This window comes from Grus americana, chromosome Z (assembly GCF_028858705.1).
Source record: "Grus americana isolate bGruAme1 chromosome Z, bGruAme1.mat, whole genome shotgun sequence".
Classification (NCBI taxonomy): Eukaryota; Metazoa; Chordata; class Aves; order Gruiformes; family Gruidae; genus Grus; species Grus americana.
Genome location: NC_072891.1, coordinates 57,165,762 through 57,181,123, shown reverse-complemented (window position 1 = coordinate 57,181,123; position 15,362 = coordinate 57,165,762). Strand labels below are relative to the sequence as shown.

The 15,362-nt window shown below is 39.0% G+C and overlaps 1 protein-coding gene across 3 annotated transcripts in view; it reads right to left on the bottom strand.

The window, feature by feature from the left end:
• The window catches only part of MEGF10 (multiple EGF like domains 10), a 111,519-nt gene that overhangs the window by 72,332 nt on the left and 23,825 nt on the right, over positions 1-15,362 (bottom strand). For 2 of the 3 annotated variants that reach the window (XM_054810377.1, XM_054810378.1), the window contains exons 2-4: positions 12,416-12,547; positions 8,448-8,549; positions 7,028-7,128 (exon numbers count right to left, since the gene is read on the bottom strand). In XM_054810377.1, coding sequence (XP_054666352.1) covers positions 7,028-7,128; positions 8,448-8,549; positions 12,416-12,531 — 319 coding nt within the window. In that variant the 5' untranslated portion in view covers positions 12,532-12,547. Of the gene's footprint in view, positions 1-7,027; positions 7,129-8,447; positions 8,550-8,881; positions 8,976-9,245; positions 9,307-12,415; positions 12,548-15,362 lie in introns of those variants that run through there. The other variant, XM_054810379.1, reaches the window with a different exon arrangement.

Here is a 15,362-nt window from a genome sequence, read left to right as displayed (position 1 = left end):
GTCCCTATGTAACAGCACACACTATGGCACTGTGCAAATAATCATCAATTACATCCAATAATAAAATAGAATTGTCTTAGAACAAATGTACAACAGATGAAACTTTGGGTCAGAGTGTTTACAATGCAGAGTCATCTCGCAAATTAAAGCTATATTCTTTTCTTAGCCACAATAGCATAAATCAATAGTTGCTTCTTTTCAGCCACTTGAAGTGGTGTTTCAGTTTTCCAGTAGTAGAACGTAAATCAAACACAACTCTTCAAAACATGCTACCACTTCTAAGTTATCTATAGGTAACAAAGTCGGGGGTTTTGACAGCCAAAACTCTGCTGACTCTAATGACAAAGAAATATGGGATAAGGACCACTGAAGAAGAAGGAAGTTGTATAATACAAATATTGCTACTTCCAAATAAATTCAATGAAGATCATTTAAAATTGTTTTTTATATATATATGGCATACAAATACACAAATTTCTTTCTCAAAGAAGGGGTTCATGTAATTCTCTTCTAAAGCCAAGAATGCATCAAAAAAATGTTCAAGATATACAAAAGAATTAAAGATATCCAGTATTTCCTTTTTTTTTTTTTCAAAGTTTCTTAATGCCCCAAAATATATCTGATCAAAGAATGATTCTTTCTACACTCTGGATATACATAAAAACCTATTTTGTAACCAAAAGAAATTATTCTTTAGACACCTTATGGGCTAACTGATTCTTGGCAACTGATTCGTAGTTAACAACCCTAAGAGACAGCATCTGTAAGAAAATTATTGCACTGAACATAAGAGAAGTAAAATTCACTACACGACCTACAAAAAGGTGTAAGGTGAGGACAACATCAAAAGCACTAGAACAAGCTGAAAAGACATGAATGACATCAGGGACAGAGAGACTATTTTCTCTTCATTTTCTAAGGAATTGTTGGACATGATAGAAGAAAATACTTATGTGCAAGAGCAGGTGAAAAACTTAACATGAAGTCTTTTTGATACTGAGCAGCGTAAAGAAACAAAAATTCACTGGCAGCAGTAAATTGCATAAGTCATATTTTCTTCTTTTGTAAGGGAAAAATCAATTATCACATGAAAAGCAATCTGAGCTTACTCTCGTGTGTTTCCTCTCACATCTTACTTCCCCTTTTCCTCTGTGTCTTATTGTTCCCTTCAAAATCTACTCTAAAATCTTTCCGTGTCCAACTTACAGGTCTATTTCAGAGGATCTTATCCTTTCGTTATCTTAAAAAACAAAACATAGATTTGCTCTTTCTGATTATAGAGTATCAGCCAGCTTGAAGTATCTATAAAATATCTACTGCTGCATGTGCAATTCCCTGTAACAGCCCCTTCTGCACCACGGGAGGAGCTGCCCTGTCCCCTGGACACCAGTTCACCAGGCTGCTTGAGCTCTGTTCCCACCTCAGTTGCAGCCACTGGTACTTCTGTAACCAGCTGGATGAACATGCCCTGCTGAGGAAGCTCAGCAAAGTGAATCAATGTGAAAAGACATGTGTAACCCACCGAGGCCATCGACACCAACATTACAGCAAGCTGAAAGTGATGTGAGGCAAGGGCTTGACCAACATGATCGCAGACATGCCTTAGCACCACAACTTTGGAAAGGGAGCTCATACCAGGGGAGTTGAGACAGTCATGCTAAAGGCATAGAATATATAATACAATTTTAGCTCCAGTTGCCACTTTCAAACACTGACCACGAGTCTCGTACTGATGTCAATGAAGAGAGGAAGACAGTGCTGCAGCATATGAGAAGACTGCAGTTCAAATGCCTACTTATATGCTGATGGGCTCCAGCGTACCCCCTGCGGTTCAAACACAGATAGCTCCTCCATTGCTCTACCTACTTAAAGTACTACAGCTAGGTGGAGTAACCTCTGTGCCTCATACAACATCCACTTCCATTTCTGAACTAGAGCATATATGAAGAGTGGAACATTGTAAGACTTGAAATTTGTGAATGGCATTTTATTAATCTGCTCCCTGCGATTAAGAAAGTGACATGAAGTTATTTCATTGTAAGTCACCATAGATGACATTTAGAGAGCTGTACATTGCATTATGTGATGTTAAAAGAAGATACAGAAAAATTTCCAGTAGTAAAAGGCATTTAGATCTTTAATGACATTTATGCGTGCATTTTAGGAACTGTTGCTTTTTCATTTTGCAAAGTCAGACATAAATCCATTAACATAAACAAAGCTTGAAATATTTTGGCTGTAATTATGCACAGAAGTAAATGACCAGAAGAATCAACTACAGTTCTACAATTAGACTTCCACCTTTTAAACAAATTAATCATATCATCAAAAAGGCAGATACCTGAAATCATACCTGATTTCATGAGATTTCATACCTGAAATCTATTAAATAAAATTCCTATCAACTTTACAGAGAATTCATATTAGGAAGACTGGAGTAATATCTGAACTGGCCCTGCTTCTGGATTGCAAGTAAATCTCCAATTTATTTATTTCAGATAAATGACTTCCAACAAAAGAAGTCATACTACATGCCTGACTGTGCTTTGTGTTTAGCATTTCTGCTAATAGCACTCTATCCTGATTTGGATACCTAGTCTTTGAAAAGAGCAAATTGAAGAAGGAAAAAAAAAAGCTACTTCAGTTGTTAAAGTTCTCAAAATTTTCTGAATTAAATTTGAATGCACAGAGCATTTCAAACTGGAAATAGAAAAAAACCCTCTTCTACATATTCCACAAGGTTTAACTTCAACCTCCTCAAAATTAAAGTCCCTCAGCACTTAGCATGCAAAATAAAATTCGAATATCTTTTAAACTACATTATAAATGTGTTTTTTCAAATAAATTCTTCACTTCAATACTGTATGCTAGAACATTTGGTTAATCCCTTTTTCCTATGCTTGATGACTGGTTGCTATTGAAGTGAGTGATATCCAGTTATGCATTAAGATAGTTTATTTTCTATTTCATGTCTAGAGGAAATTCAACAGGCATAAGTCTTCTTTAATGTTCCTAGAAATGTGTTACACGTGTTTCACATGTGTTTCACATACAGTCAGAAACTGTATGTGAAACTAATGTTCGAGCTATGAAAATGCTACTAGGATCAATCTATGTTCTGCATGTGTGTTAATCTACAAGAAAGCCACCAGAAGACATCTTAATGTCTTTGAATTCTTTCATTTCAGAAACATGCTAACAATTGAATGGACTTTGTAAATGTAAAATAAATAAATGTAAAAAAATGTAAAAAAAATAGAAGATTGCAGTTTTTTTAAAAACTTGGTATATATATATATATACTGAATCAAAAGACAAAACACAAAAGGAATTTTCATCAAACAGTGAAAACATAACATATATTTCACCTATTGAAAGTTTTCAGGAACAAGTATAGAAGTCAGAGTCACAATTCCTCAGAAATCTTGTGTCCTAAGATGAATTCAAATTTATCTGTTCAGATTGGACTTGAAAAGGACTCAAAAAACCCCTCCGCATTTAAATTTCAGCCAGTGCTTTTCTGTGGCTGTTGGTCATTCTTTTCATTTTTGAATACAACATTTACAGACTTTAGCAACGTGAGGCTGGCACATTCTTGCAATTCTTTATGCATTTACAAATAATTGTCTTCCCACTATAGGCACTACAACTAGGAAGTACTGCCTCTAGGGGAACAGTGACTGGTGAGTATTCATGCTGTAGATTCCTAATTATTATTTTTAAAAGGAAGTCACAAGGTTTCAATTCATCATTGTATGCACTGAAGTGTTGAGTCATACTAAAATCATCTACCAGCAGAATTTTCTAATTAAGCTTTCTAAATTGAGAAGTCAAATAAAGGAACAAACAAAAACAAAAACATCAACAGCACCACACATATTTTGGCCTTTCAGAAGCATCCTACATCCTCCACTAAGTAAAAAAAAACCCCACACTGCACGAAACATAAAACTACCCTAACAGAAATGCTGTGGCATTGTGGAGCAGCAACAGCATAAAAGAAGGTATCATCTGCAACACTTCAAATAGCTTTGATCCTCTTCTGTCTTCACATCTTGTTGGGGTGGTTCAGCCTGGTGAAGAGAAGGCTCTGGGAAGACCTTATAGCAGCCTCCCAGTACCTGAAAGGGGCCTACAGGAAAGATGGAGAGGGACTGTTTACAAGGGCATGTAGTTACAGGACACAGGGTAATAGCTTTAAGCTGAGACAGGGTAGATTTAGATTAGATATTAGGAAGAAATTCTTCGCTGTGAGGTTGGTGAGGCACTGGCACAGGTTGCCCAGAGAGGTTGTGGAGGCCCCATCCCTGGAAGTGTTCAAGGCCAGGTTGGATGGGGACATGGAGGGTGTCCCTGCCCATGGCAGGGGGGTTGGAACTAGATGGTTTTTAAGATCCCTTCCAACCCAAACCATTCTATCATTCTATCATCCTAGGATATAAAAAAAGGGGGAAGTGCATGTGTGTTTTTCAATGAGGTCACCATTTTCTTGCAGAAAAAGATTTTGTATTGCCTCTCTGCCAGTGATATTTCTGCCATGATGACGTATGAGAAGAGTCCTCCCCATATCACTATCTCAGCTGACAGCATCACACTTGCTTTCCAAGTTAAACTGAATATCAGCATTTGGCATATTTTTATGTAATAACAGTAAAAATTTCATATATCCAATGTGATCTGAATTTACCACGTTCTGAGTATTACTATGTTGTGAATTTACTACATATACTATAGCTATGTAAAAGCTATAGTCACATAAAAGACTTATCATCACACCTCTCACGTGATCAGTCAAACTGTTATATACTTCAAAAGGTATACTACTTAATAAAAAAATTAAATTTGATCATTCATATATGCTGCATAATAACCAACTGTAGTTAGACATTGGTTCCTAAAAGTCTAATACACACATGCTAAAAACAAAAAGGTTAAAAAAATTGCCAATCTGATCTCAGATAAATCCATTCTTTTAAAAACTTGGTTTTTAAATATATCATTTTGACCTTGCTTTTTCATGTACAGAAAACACTTTAAATCAAAGATCTTACTGCTGCATTTTCAAATTCCAGGAAGTGCTGTGAAACAAAAATATAAATGAGGATAGTGTGATGTGTTATGATATTCACAGGGTATAATTTTCCATGGATAGATACAAATAAATCCTGTTGGTCACTTCCAGTATGCACCTCACAGAAGCAGAAAGGCAAAAATTAAGAAACTATTTTGCGTTTGTATTGAATAAATAACATACATACTGATATTGATTTTCAGACTCTCGTTTATCAGTAAAGACCACAGACTTATCCACTGCATTGCTGTCTCCTGAACTGGGTTGCAAAATCCAGTGCCAATGACAAATCTCTAGTTATCCGTTATTTCACAGAACATTTTCCTGGACAAGCTTCTCCATACCTTGAATGCTATGCTTCACCACTGTCTTACAGACGTAAGGCAGGCAATAAAGCAATGAATGTATCTCCATTTTTCTCATTCTTGGCTGAGAAAAAATCACCAGGTAAAGCAGCGTGCCTCAGAGAGTTAGGCTGAAAGCATGCTGTTACAGAGCCAGCCTTTCGCACACGCCTCAGTCCAGGTCCCGCTCCAGGGCAGTGGGAGTGTGCCAGTTGGCTCCCCATGCAGACCAGCCAAGTCAGGATCTGACCTGGGGAGGTGACACAGAGCTGCACACGAGAGGAGCCAAAGCAGCCACCAAAACAGCTCACATGCTGTGGCTTTCCCAATAAGCTGGGCTTTTCACTTTTTTCTCCTGGCAAGGCTTGCCAATCAGTTGCCTGTTCAGGAACTGGGCGACAAGCCCAAGGGCAGCCCCTGCAGTGCAGATGTTCCAGCCCCTCACAAGTCTGCTCCTACAGGGCCCCACACTTCCAGAAAAAATTCGACTATACCACCTCAGTCCCTCTGACATTGTTGGTTAAGGTTCTGGAGGGTTTTAAAATCTCATTATTAGAAGAACTGAAGCAAAACCAAGGAATGGATTTTTACCTGTTTTCCTCTATAATGCATGCCCTCTCTGTCTCCTAAAATTAATAAAAGTATACACACAGGTCAATATCACAAATGACATTACAGACAAAAGATTGCCCCTGATGAGCCCAGTTTTTCAAGGAGATGAAAAGATGAAGAGGTTTGGTTCCCTGACTTCTGGAATCTTACCATTGCAGTCCATGCTGCACATGTACATTCACAGGGACAAATAATCTGAAATACTATTGAATTAATTTCATTTTTAGCCCTACACATTTTCCCATCTCCGAGGATACGCTGTCTTTCACAATTGCTTACCTATCACAAGTTCCATGCTGTCAGTCCTGCCGACACAAGCATCTACCCAACCTGCTGTATGACTTTCAACAACCCCACATTAAACTATTTACCATACACTTCCAAGGCTCTGGATGAACACCACCTCTATTTTCATACTGTCTTGCTACTGTGCTCTTGAATGAGTACCATTTTAAGAATCAGGCCTTCCTAGGCACAAGGCCATACAAGAGAGAGAAAGAGCCAAGGCCACCACCAGGCTCTGGACACAGCTCTTCCCTCTTTAGACTTAGGAAGATGTGGAGACGGGGCATGTGCCGCACGAAAAGGCAGGCTGCTGCCTTCAAACAGTTGTTACAGATCTCTGTATCTGCAAGAGATGATAAACATGGGGATCAACCGGGGCCCACAGTAAGGAGAAAACCCTTGTATTTCCCTTCTGGTTTTGAACCTCATATTTATTTACCGTGTTGAAAAATGCACTTACACTTGTGCTTTGCATTTTCCATATGATCATTAGCTGGAATCACATCAAAGCTGGTTACTTAGACATTTGAGATCCAATTATCCTATCATTTGCATATGCACAACACCATTTGACTTCAACGAGAGCTGCACGTGCACCACTGATGAATAACTGAGCCCCCACAACTCAGCTTCCACAAGCTGCCCATCAAAGGGGAGTCAAACCCACATTGTGATAAATGTATGGAATTTCAAAGCAAAAAGAAGATAAACTTACGGACACACATTTCTCTGCTTTCATAAAATCCAGGGCAGCACTGGGATTTACGCCTGTACATTGTTTTTTCACCATGTCTATAGGCAGTACGATAACTGATCCTAAAGAAAAGAATGAATGGTTGTTACATACAATTAATGGTTCAGAAACAAAACAATATATATTCATACACATTTTGAAGAACATTCAGGTATCAGTAAGAGGAGAGAAAAAAAGCTACTTAACTAATATGCAAACCAGAGCATCACTGCCTTTGCCATTAGCAGCATCTATGGAAGCTAAAGGCTGGCAATACAAATCAGTTTGCTGGATCGTTACAGCTATCAGTTTCCAAGGGGAAGACTCCTGAGGAACATCCTCCCAAGAGTGATTCAGTTTTCTAGGGTCAGAGATGTTGTGAGAAGAGAAGGTCTGGTTAAGGCAAGAGATGGGAGGGCTCAAGAAAGAACTTGGCCCTCCTGGGCAGCCAGCAGCATTGCACACGTTTTGCCAGGGGTGTGCCTGTGTTTTGCTGAACGCAGCCCTGCAGAGCAGTGGTGAGCAGCACACAGAGAAATCAGCACATAGACCTGTCAAGAACTGCAGAAAATATAGCTTCCTTCTGACACGAGCAAGTAGTATTTATCAGAAGTGGGCTCTCCCACTGCTCTCTCCTCTCTGCTCCTCACCACATCTGTAAATCTCCCCACGCCACCCCCTAGCTCTCCTGGCGGCTGACCACATACTCCACCAAACAGTAAACACAATACATTCCCACAACACCTGAGACAGTCTGAACTCCCAGCAAGGAACAGCTCATATATAAATGGTGAAATAGGTAAACAAAGTGTAATCTCTCTTTAAACTCAGTATCTGCTTTTTACATACTATCTGTACTGGTCTGTCTGCTCCAGCTGCTGTGCTCCAGGGACCCTTTCCCACTGCTGATGGTTCATACGTATGGGCGTATTCCTCTGAGGAAATGCTTTTTACAGCTGTCACCAGTTTTTAATCGTTCACCCCTTGCTTACTTTCTGCAAGCACAAGGAGTTTCCTTTAACAAATCTTTTTATTTTCATTTCAAGTAGCATGCACTTTCCCCAGAACATAAGGTTGCAAGCAGCAAGGGGTCTCTCATGACATTTCTGAACAAATACATCTCCCAGGGTCTGGGGAATTTAATTTTGTGCATTGTACACTTTTTCTCAACCTGTTCATTTTCTGTTAGCACTCCATGGGATGATACATCTCGACTTGTTAATGAAACATATGTGACATTGCTTGGACAAGCATTTTCCAGTTGACACAGACCATAGTATTTAGACACACTAGCCACTATAACTAAAATATCCTGCATATCATACTTGACTTTGACAGACACATAATCTTTACAAATATCTACAATATCAGCAGTTTGACAATATTAACTAGCATACATCACCTGTGTCGTGTGCACTTAAACCAGTTTAGGATGTCAGTACAACTGGTGTAGTAAATTTGATCAAAAGGATGAGGATATGACTCTTGCACTGTAACTGAATAACTGGGGGAGAGAGAGAGAAAGCAGATTATCAAGTTAAGTCCTTTATGCTACAGTCTGATTTAAATAAGTCTTTTACAGAGTCCTGGTATACAAAGAAATAAATAGGAGAAAACACTCATGTGCAACAAAAATTCACAGGAAGTTTAAGTAAAACATGAACCAGCTAATTTTAAAAACCAGAAGATATCAATTGAAAGTTTTTTCTTCAACCAAGCAAAGAAAAATACGTATACGGAGAGCCATCATATCTCTACTGTGTAATATATTTCATGAAATAGTACCACTAGACATTGAAAGAGCAGTAAGCCTGAATTAAAAAAAAAAAAACAAACCTGTGTCTCAAATGAGCAGCAAATTGAAGTAGTGTGTAGTACGTGTTCTCCTGTGGCCATAAACTTTTACTAACATCACTGGGTAATTGGAAAACTAGTTAAGAGTCAGAAAACAAGGTTTCTTCTGTTACCATACAAAATAGAAAAATCCAACTGGATTTTCTGAGAAATTTATTTTCAGAACTGTAGTTGTACCCATAGCAAAATATCTCCTTTGGTAGTGGAAAGGTCCACCAGTGTATTTAGATACTAAGTGGGTGTTGGCACAGAAATACACCTAAGTAATAATTACTGAAAAGTCATGTAACAATTATGCCATCAGTCTATTCAGCAATCAGAAATTATAAAATATTAAAGTCCATACCTTATCTTACCAGCTATTTTTTAACAGAGAACTTCTTTTTTTCAGAAATACTGTACTGTAGTCCTATTATTATTTTCTGTTAAATTATAAGTGCAGTGTCCTAGAAATAAATCTACACTCTGATGTCCAGAGTCTACAGAGCTGTCAGTGGGGCAAGAGGAACAGAGCCCTGTTGCAAAAGGGAAAAATATTGAATCATCCTAGAAAACTCTTCAGCAGGCTGTTTGTGCTGGCAGTCAGTCAGTCCTTGATTGCACAATGGGGTTAGAAAATATGGGAATGCATGGCAAGTTCCTGCAGTAGGACTAATTCCCAGGACCAGCCAAAGCACTTACTAAGTGTGTAGCCCATTTGGCTTTCACTCACTTTCACTTACACCCTCTTTGACCTCTTAGCACCTATTTCAGGGTAACAGCCACAATCTCCTCTTCCTACTGTCATCACCTATCCTGAAGGAAAACACATCCAGACCCACTTAACTCTAACAGCCCAGAACTTAGTCTTTGTTTTTCCTACATCCATATGAAGGCAAGCAACCCTAATCCATCCAGCTGTCCGACCTAGTCCAACAAAACGTTGGTGGGATGCCAACGCCTGCCTGGGGCTCTACGCATTTTTGTTCGAAGCAGGACACTCTCTACTTGCTGTGATTGCGGTTCATTTGTAAAGACCATTTTATTACTGGCTGGGTTAGATTTATTGAAAGCATATAGCACTTCCAGTGACAACAGCAGTAAAGAGCTTGTATCTGGGATTTTTCTCTTTCATACTTATGCACCTTTGTTGCCTGCTCTGAGCAACAGTGTGAATGTTTTAGTAAGTTAACTTGGAGTTCCTCTCCATTTCTGAGATTCAGCAGAAGGAAAAAAGTTCATGCAACAAAATGGGCATGCTTGCTAGATATATTTTTCTTTCTGCAGACTTTGATTAGTTTGTTTTAAAATACATTATGCAATGTAAATAGTTGTATTTGAGTTTTTTCCCCATTTTGCTTTTACTATGTTGTAGCTTCCCTGAAAACCACTTTTATCTATAAAAATGGTAAACAAAACATACACAATATAGAGCAGTACCCAGTAACGTAATAGATACGTGTCTGAATACTGTAAACAGGTATTTAGTATGGTAACTACTTCATATATACATTGTTGTATAAGTCAAATTGTAAACAACACTAAGGACAGAGACTCCAAATGCTTCACATGAAGCTCAGACAAATTCCTGGGGAAAGTCCTTAAGTGATTTTTTTTAAAAAAAAAGTAAATACAAGTTTCAGTTTTCTTTGTAAAGATGCAGCCATAACAATTGCAAACAAATGTACAGCGGCTTAGCAGCACTCCCGGTGATTAAACATAAACCACAGTTAACCTTAAATGCAGAAATACTGATGTCCTCAAGTGAACAGTTAGACTGTCTCAAGGACTAGCTAATCAATCACAGGCACAACAATAATAATGAGACCATAAGGCTTGGTTTCACTACTTGTGGTGGGTTGACCCTGGCTATGGCCAGGTGCCCACCAGAGCCACTCTCTCACTCCCCTCATTCAATAGACGGGGGAGAAAAAGTATAATGAAAAGCTTATGGGTCGAGATAAGGACAGGGAGAGAGATCACTCACTAATTATCGTCACGAGCAAAACAGACTGAACTTAGAGAGGGAATTCATCTGATTTATTACTAAGCAAAACAGAGTAAAGGAATGAGAAATAAAATCAAATCTTAAAACACCTCCCCCCACCCCTCCCATCTTCCCGGGCTCAACTTCACTCCCGGCTTCAACCTCCTCTCCCCTCAGCGGCACAGGGGGACGGGGAATGGGGGTTATGGTCAGTTCATCACATGTTGTTTCTGCTGCTTCTTCATCCTCAGGGGGAGGACTCCTCTCATCATTCCCCTGCTCCAACATGGAGTCCCTCTCATGGGAGACAGTCCTTCACAAACTGCTCCAACATGGGTCTCTCCCACGGGGTGCAGAGCTTCAGGAGCAAACTGCTCCAGCATGGGTCCCCCACGGGGTCACAAGTCCTGCCAGCAAACCTGCTCTGGCGTGGGCTCCTCTCTCCACGGGTCCGCAGGTCCTGCCAGGAGCTTGCTGCAGCGTGGGCTTCCCACAGGCCACAGCCTCCTTCAGGTGCCTCCACCTGCTCCGGCATGGGGTCCTCCACGGGCTGCAGGTGGAATCTCTACACCCCCTCATCCTTCCTCCATGGGCTGCAGGGGGACAGCCTGCTTCACCATGGCCTTCACCACGGGCTGCAGGGGGATCTCTGCTCCGGCGCCTGGAGCACCTCCTCCCTCTCCTTCTTCAGTGACCTTGGTGCCTGCAGAGCTTCTTACATCTTCTCACTCCTCTCTCCGGTTGCAAAAGCTCTCTCTAACTGTTTCATTTTCCTTCTTAAATATGTTATCACAGAGGCACTGATTGGCTTGGCCTTGGCCAGCGGCGGGTCCATCTTGGAGCCGGCTGGCATTGGCTCTGTCAGACACAGGGGAAGCTTCTAGCATCTTCTCACAGAAGCCACCCCTGTAGCAACCCCCGCTACCAAAACCTTGCCACGCAAACCCAACACACTACTACAACCTTTACACAAGAAAAGAAGTACAGCAGACACTTGTGGCTCAACCTCTCCTACCCATTGTGGCATTCTCCTTGCAATTAACATGCAACTGGATGAATGAATGGACTGACTAAATAGCTGAATTTCTTTCTGTATGTTATAAATTCCTGAGCCTCATCAAAAAAATTAAACAACAAATCTTAATTCACATTCAGTGAATGTTCAATAGGGAAGAATTAGCATAATCAAATTTGGCCAAACTCCAGTACGGTTAATTATATTTCGCATATGTAAAAGCTTCTTTTCACTTAAATTGAAAAAAGCTATATTTAATCACTTCCTGTACCCAGATAGTTCTGTAACATTGGTGGTGCTACTGTAATGTTTTGTGCATCCTAACCCCTACTGCAAAGATAACTGCATTTCAGCTCAGTGTGAAATAGTCTTTTACTTATCCATGAACTTACCTCGCCCATGCAGTAATGCAAAGTCTTTTCCTAGTGCCTTACTCAACTAAAAGCTTTAAATCATTTAAAATGTGCCAAGTAAAACAAAACAAAATTATTACAATCAGAATCCATGTTATGTATTTTCCAGAAGAAAAGATTACCTTTCCCAGTGGCTACACACGTTGGGATCTTCCAGATTCAAAGATAAAGTTGTCCCCATCCAATGGTACAGGAGTATGACAGGGAACCCAAAAAACAAGTTCAAATGAAGAACCATCTTTCCAAAAAGGTGGCTGTAAGAAAAAATATTTATAATGCATTAACAATATTATACAAATGATAAAGGAGATAAAAGTATTGACCCATATATAATTAATATATATAATACAAAGCAACAAGTACTTCAAGAAACACACACTGCTTGCCTAGTAGCAGCAATATCATGCCCATTTTGGAAGAAGAACCCAAATGGAGTAGTTTCACATGAGTGGCAGGGCAGTCAGCTGGTGAACAAGCTACATTTTAGAGGTCCCACTGTCCCATCAAATTGCAGGCAGTCAGGCTCACTCTGTTTAGTGTCCACACCAAATGACAGGGCTGTAATTTAAAATAAAAGCTGGCATTTGCTCATCACTGCAAGAGTAGAAAGGTTCAGGTGATGACACACAATCAGAAATCCTGCACATCACTTACTCGCAGGAGGAGTTTGTGCTACTCTGTCTATTGCCAGCAGCACCAATTCCTACAGCCTACACTGACCTCTTAAAATCCCCAGATGCCACCCCATCTCAAGCAGCATCTTTTGTAAAAAGCTTTTCCCCAAAGTTACACACTGATGTCACTATGTGGCTTCATAAGGATGTCTGAGCACCTGGACCCAGGGTCTGCTTGGGAAAGGCTGCACCCTAACACCTGGGCACTACCTCGACCTGAATATCTCCATAAAATGCCTTCCTATAGGGCCCAGACAACAGCATCACATGGAGAGATGCAAGTCAGAGGAACAAAAAGCAATATAATGATGTTCAGCAGGACTCAGGGGGTGGTGGTGTTTATTTTTTAATGCAAATATATAAATGAAATTATATATAGATGCATCAATACTCCTTATCAGTTCTTCAAGATGCTAAACAACAGTATTGAAAGGTGCAATGCGAGCTCGGGACTTGCAAAAAACAGCATGGTGCACTTGCTAACTAACCTATAATTCTCATACAAACCAATTAATTAATCAGGGGAAGGGTTTAAATTACTTTGCTTTACATTGTTAACAGACAGCCTCACGTGTTATCCTGCATTGTTACTGTTCTTTAAAGTTGAATTCCCAACATGGTTTGTAAAAACTATACCCCCTCCTCTGCCAGACGTACAATTCCCAAATACAATAAAAATTCTGCTTATAAAAATTTCTTGTAATAACATAAAAATCTAAATGATTATCCTAACACTTTGACTAGGTTTATCTTTGTTTTCAAGTAAATGATTTTAATTTGCATACTGAAAGACTTTTAATCCAACTTGCCATTAATCCACAAACGCAAGAATGAATAGTGGTAATAGGTAATTTGTAATGACTTAAGCTACTGTATTTCCCTTTCAGAGAACATTTGACCTTATATCCTCATTTTTTCACAAATTTTAACACTATGTGGCTACAGAGATCACCAAAAAAAAGATCTTTGAGTCTAATCTGCAGTATATAAGAAAATAATTTCTAATAAATGTTTGTTTTGAAATAATACAAACATTTTAAGCAAAGTAAATTAATCAGAAATAGCAATTTCTTACTTTAAATATTACAGAACATAATAAAACAAACCACACCAATAACTTTATTTTAGGAGAAAAAAGTCCACTGGACCATGAAAAAAAAAAAAAAGAAGAGTTTAAATAGCCTTACTTTACAATGCCTTCTTCAGAAGTCAACATAAAAAAGCTCTCAAAAAGAAACTATTATATTTAAGATATCTGAGGATACAGAGATGATCCCATTTTGCTGAATCCCACTTGAAAAATCAGGGCTGCTGAAAGACATTGCATGGTCTGTAACTGTTTCACTGCATGCACACTGCATAGCAGAGTAGTCAATGTGCAGTTGTTTAAAAAGCAGTAAAAACAGCTGTATTTTCAGCTAATAATTTCCACAAAGTGGTTATTTCCCTCATTGAAAATGGTCACTTTGATTATGCAGATTGTATTTCCCTTTTTTCTTTTATTCTCAACTTCAGTAGCTTTCCTTCTGGATACATTTAACAAAATTTAAAATAAAAAAAAAAAAATCATTTGCATGAACCCCCTAGTGTAAATCTTGATTGCATTCCAGATCTTTTGCTTAATTATTAAGGAAAATCAAAACAGAAAATCAGTACAACTGATTAGCATTGCTAAAGTGTTTATATTAGCAATAAAAATTGTAGATGACTCATTTAACTCTTGCTGTCTACAGTTTGCACTGAGATACCCTGTTCAGAGATTCACTTTTGTTATTATATTTCACTTAAATTATGTCACCAAATAATACATCGGTATCTTCACTATCTACATATATGTAGTACCTGTGACTTAAGTACTGAAAATGCTCATGTTGGAGAACACCTTCTCTACGCAAATTAGTGATTAGTAGTTGTATGAGAGAGTAAATAACTCATCCTAAAGCAGAAAGCTCCTCTGACCTCCTACAGCATATTGTATAATTCATATTCCTGAGCCAGAAACAGGAATTTTGCTACCAGGCATTGAGCTTTCTACTTTGAGTAGCACCATTGACCTCCATGAAAAAGAACTTCAAAGAGGCAAACAGTTGTTCCCAAAATGCTCTCCAATATCCAGCAACACATTTGCATATCCGGGGTGTGCGTGTGGGTGTGGTGGTGTGTGTGTAAGAAAAGACATTTTTCAAACTTCATATTGGAGTTAGCAAAATACATTTTCCAATCATTTTGGTTGTTAACCAGCATGTATGGCTCAGCGCAGGTCTGGCTTCACAACCCAAATGACCACACAACAAATTTAAACCACCCCACAGTGTTTTACTGCCAAGTCTTTCTTCCACTAACGCACATGTAGAACACATATGTCTTAACAGAACACTGAAACCTTATTGCCCCT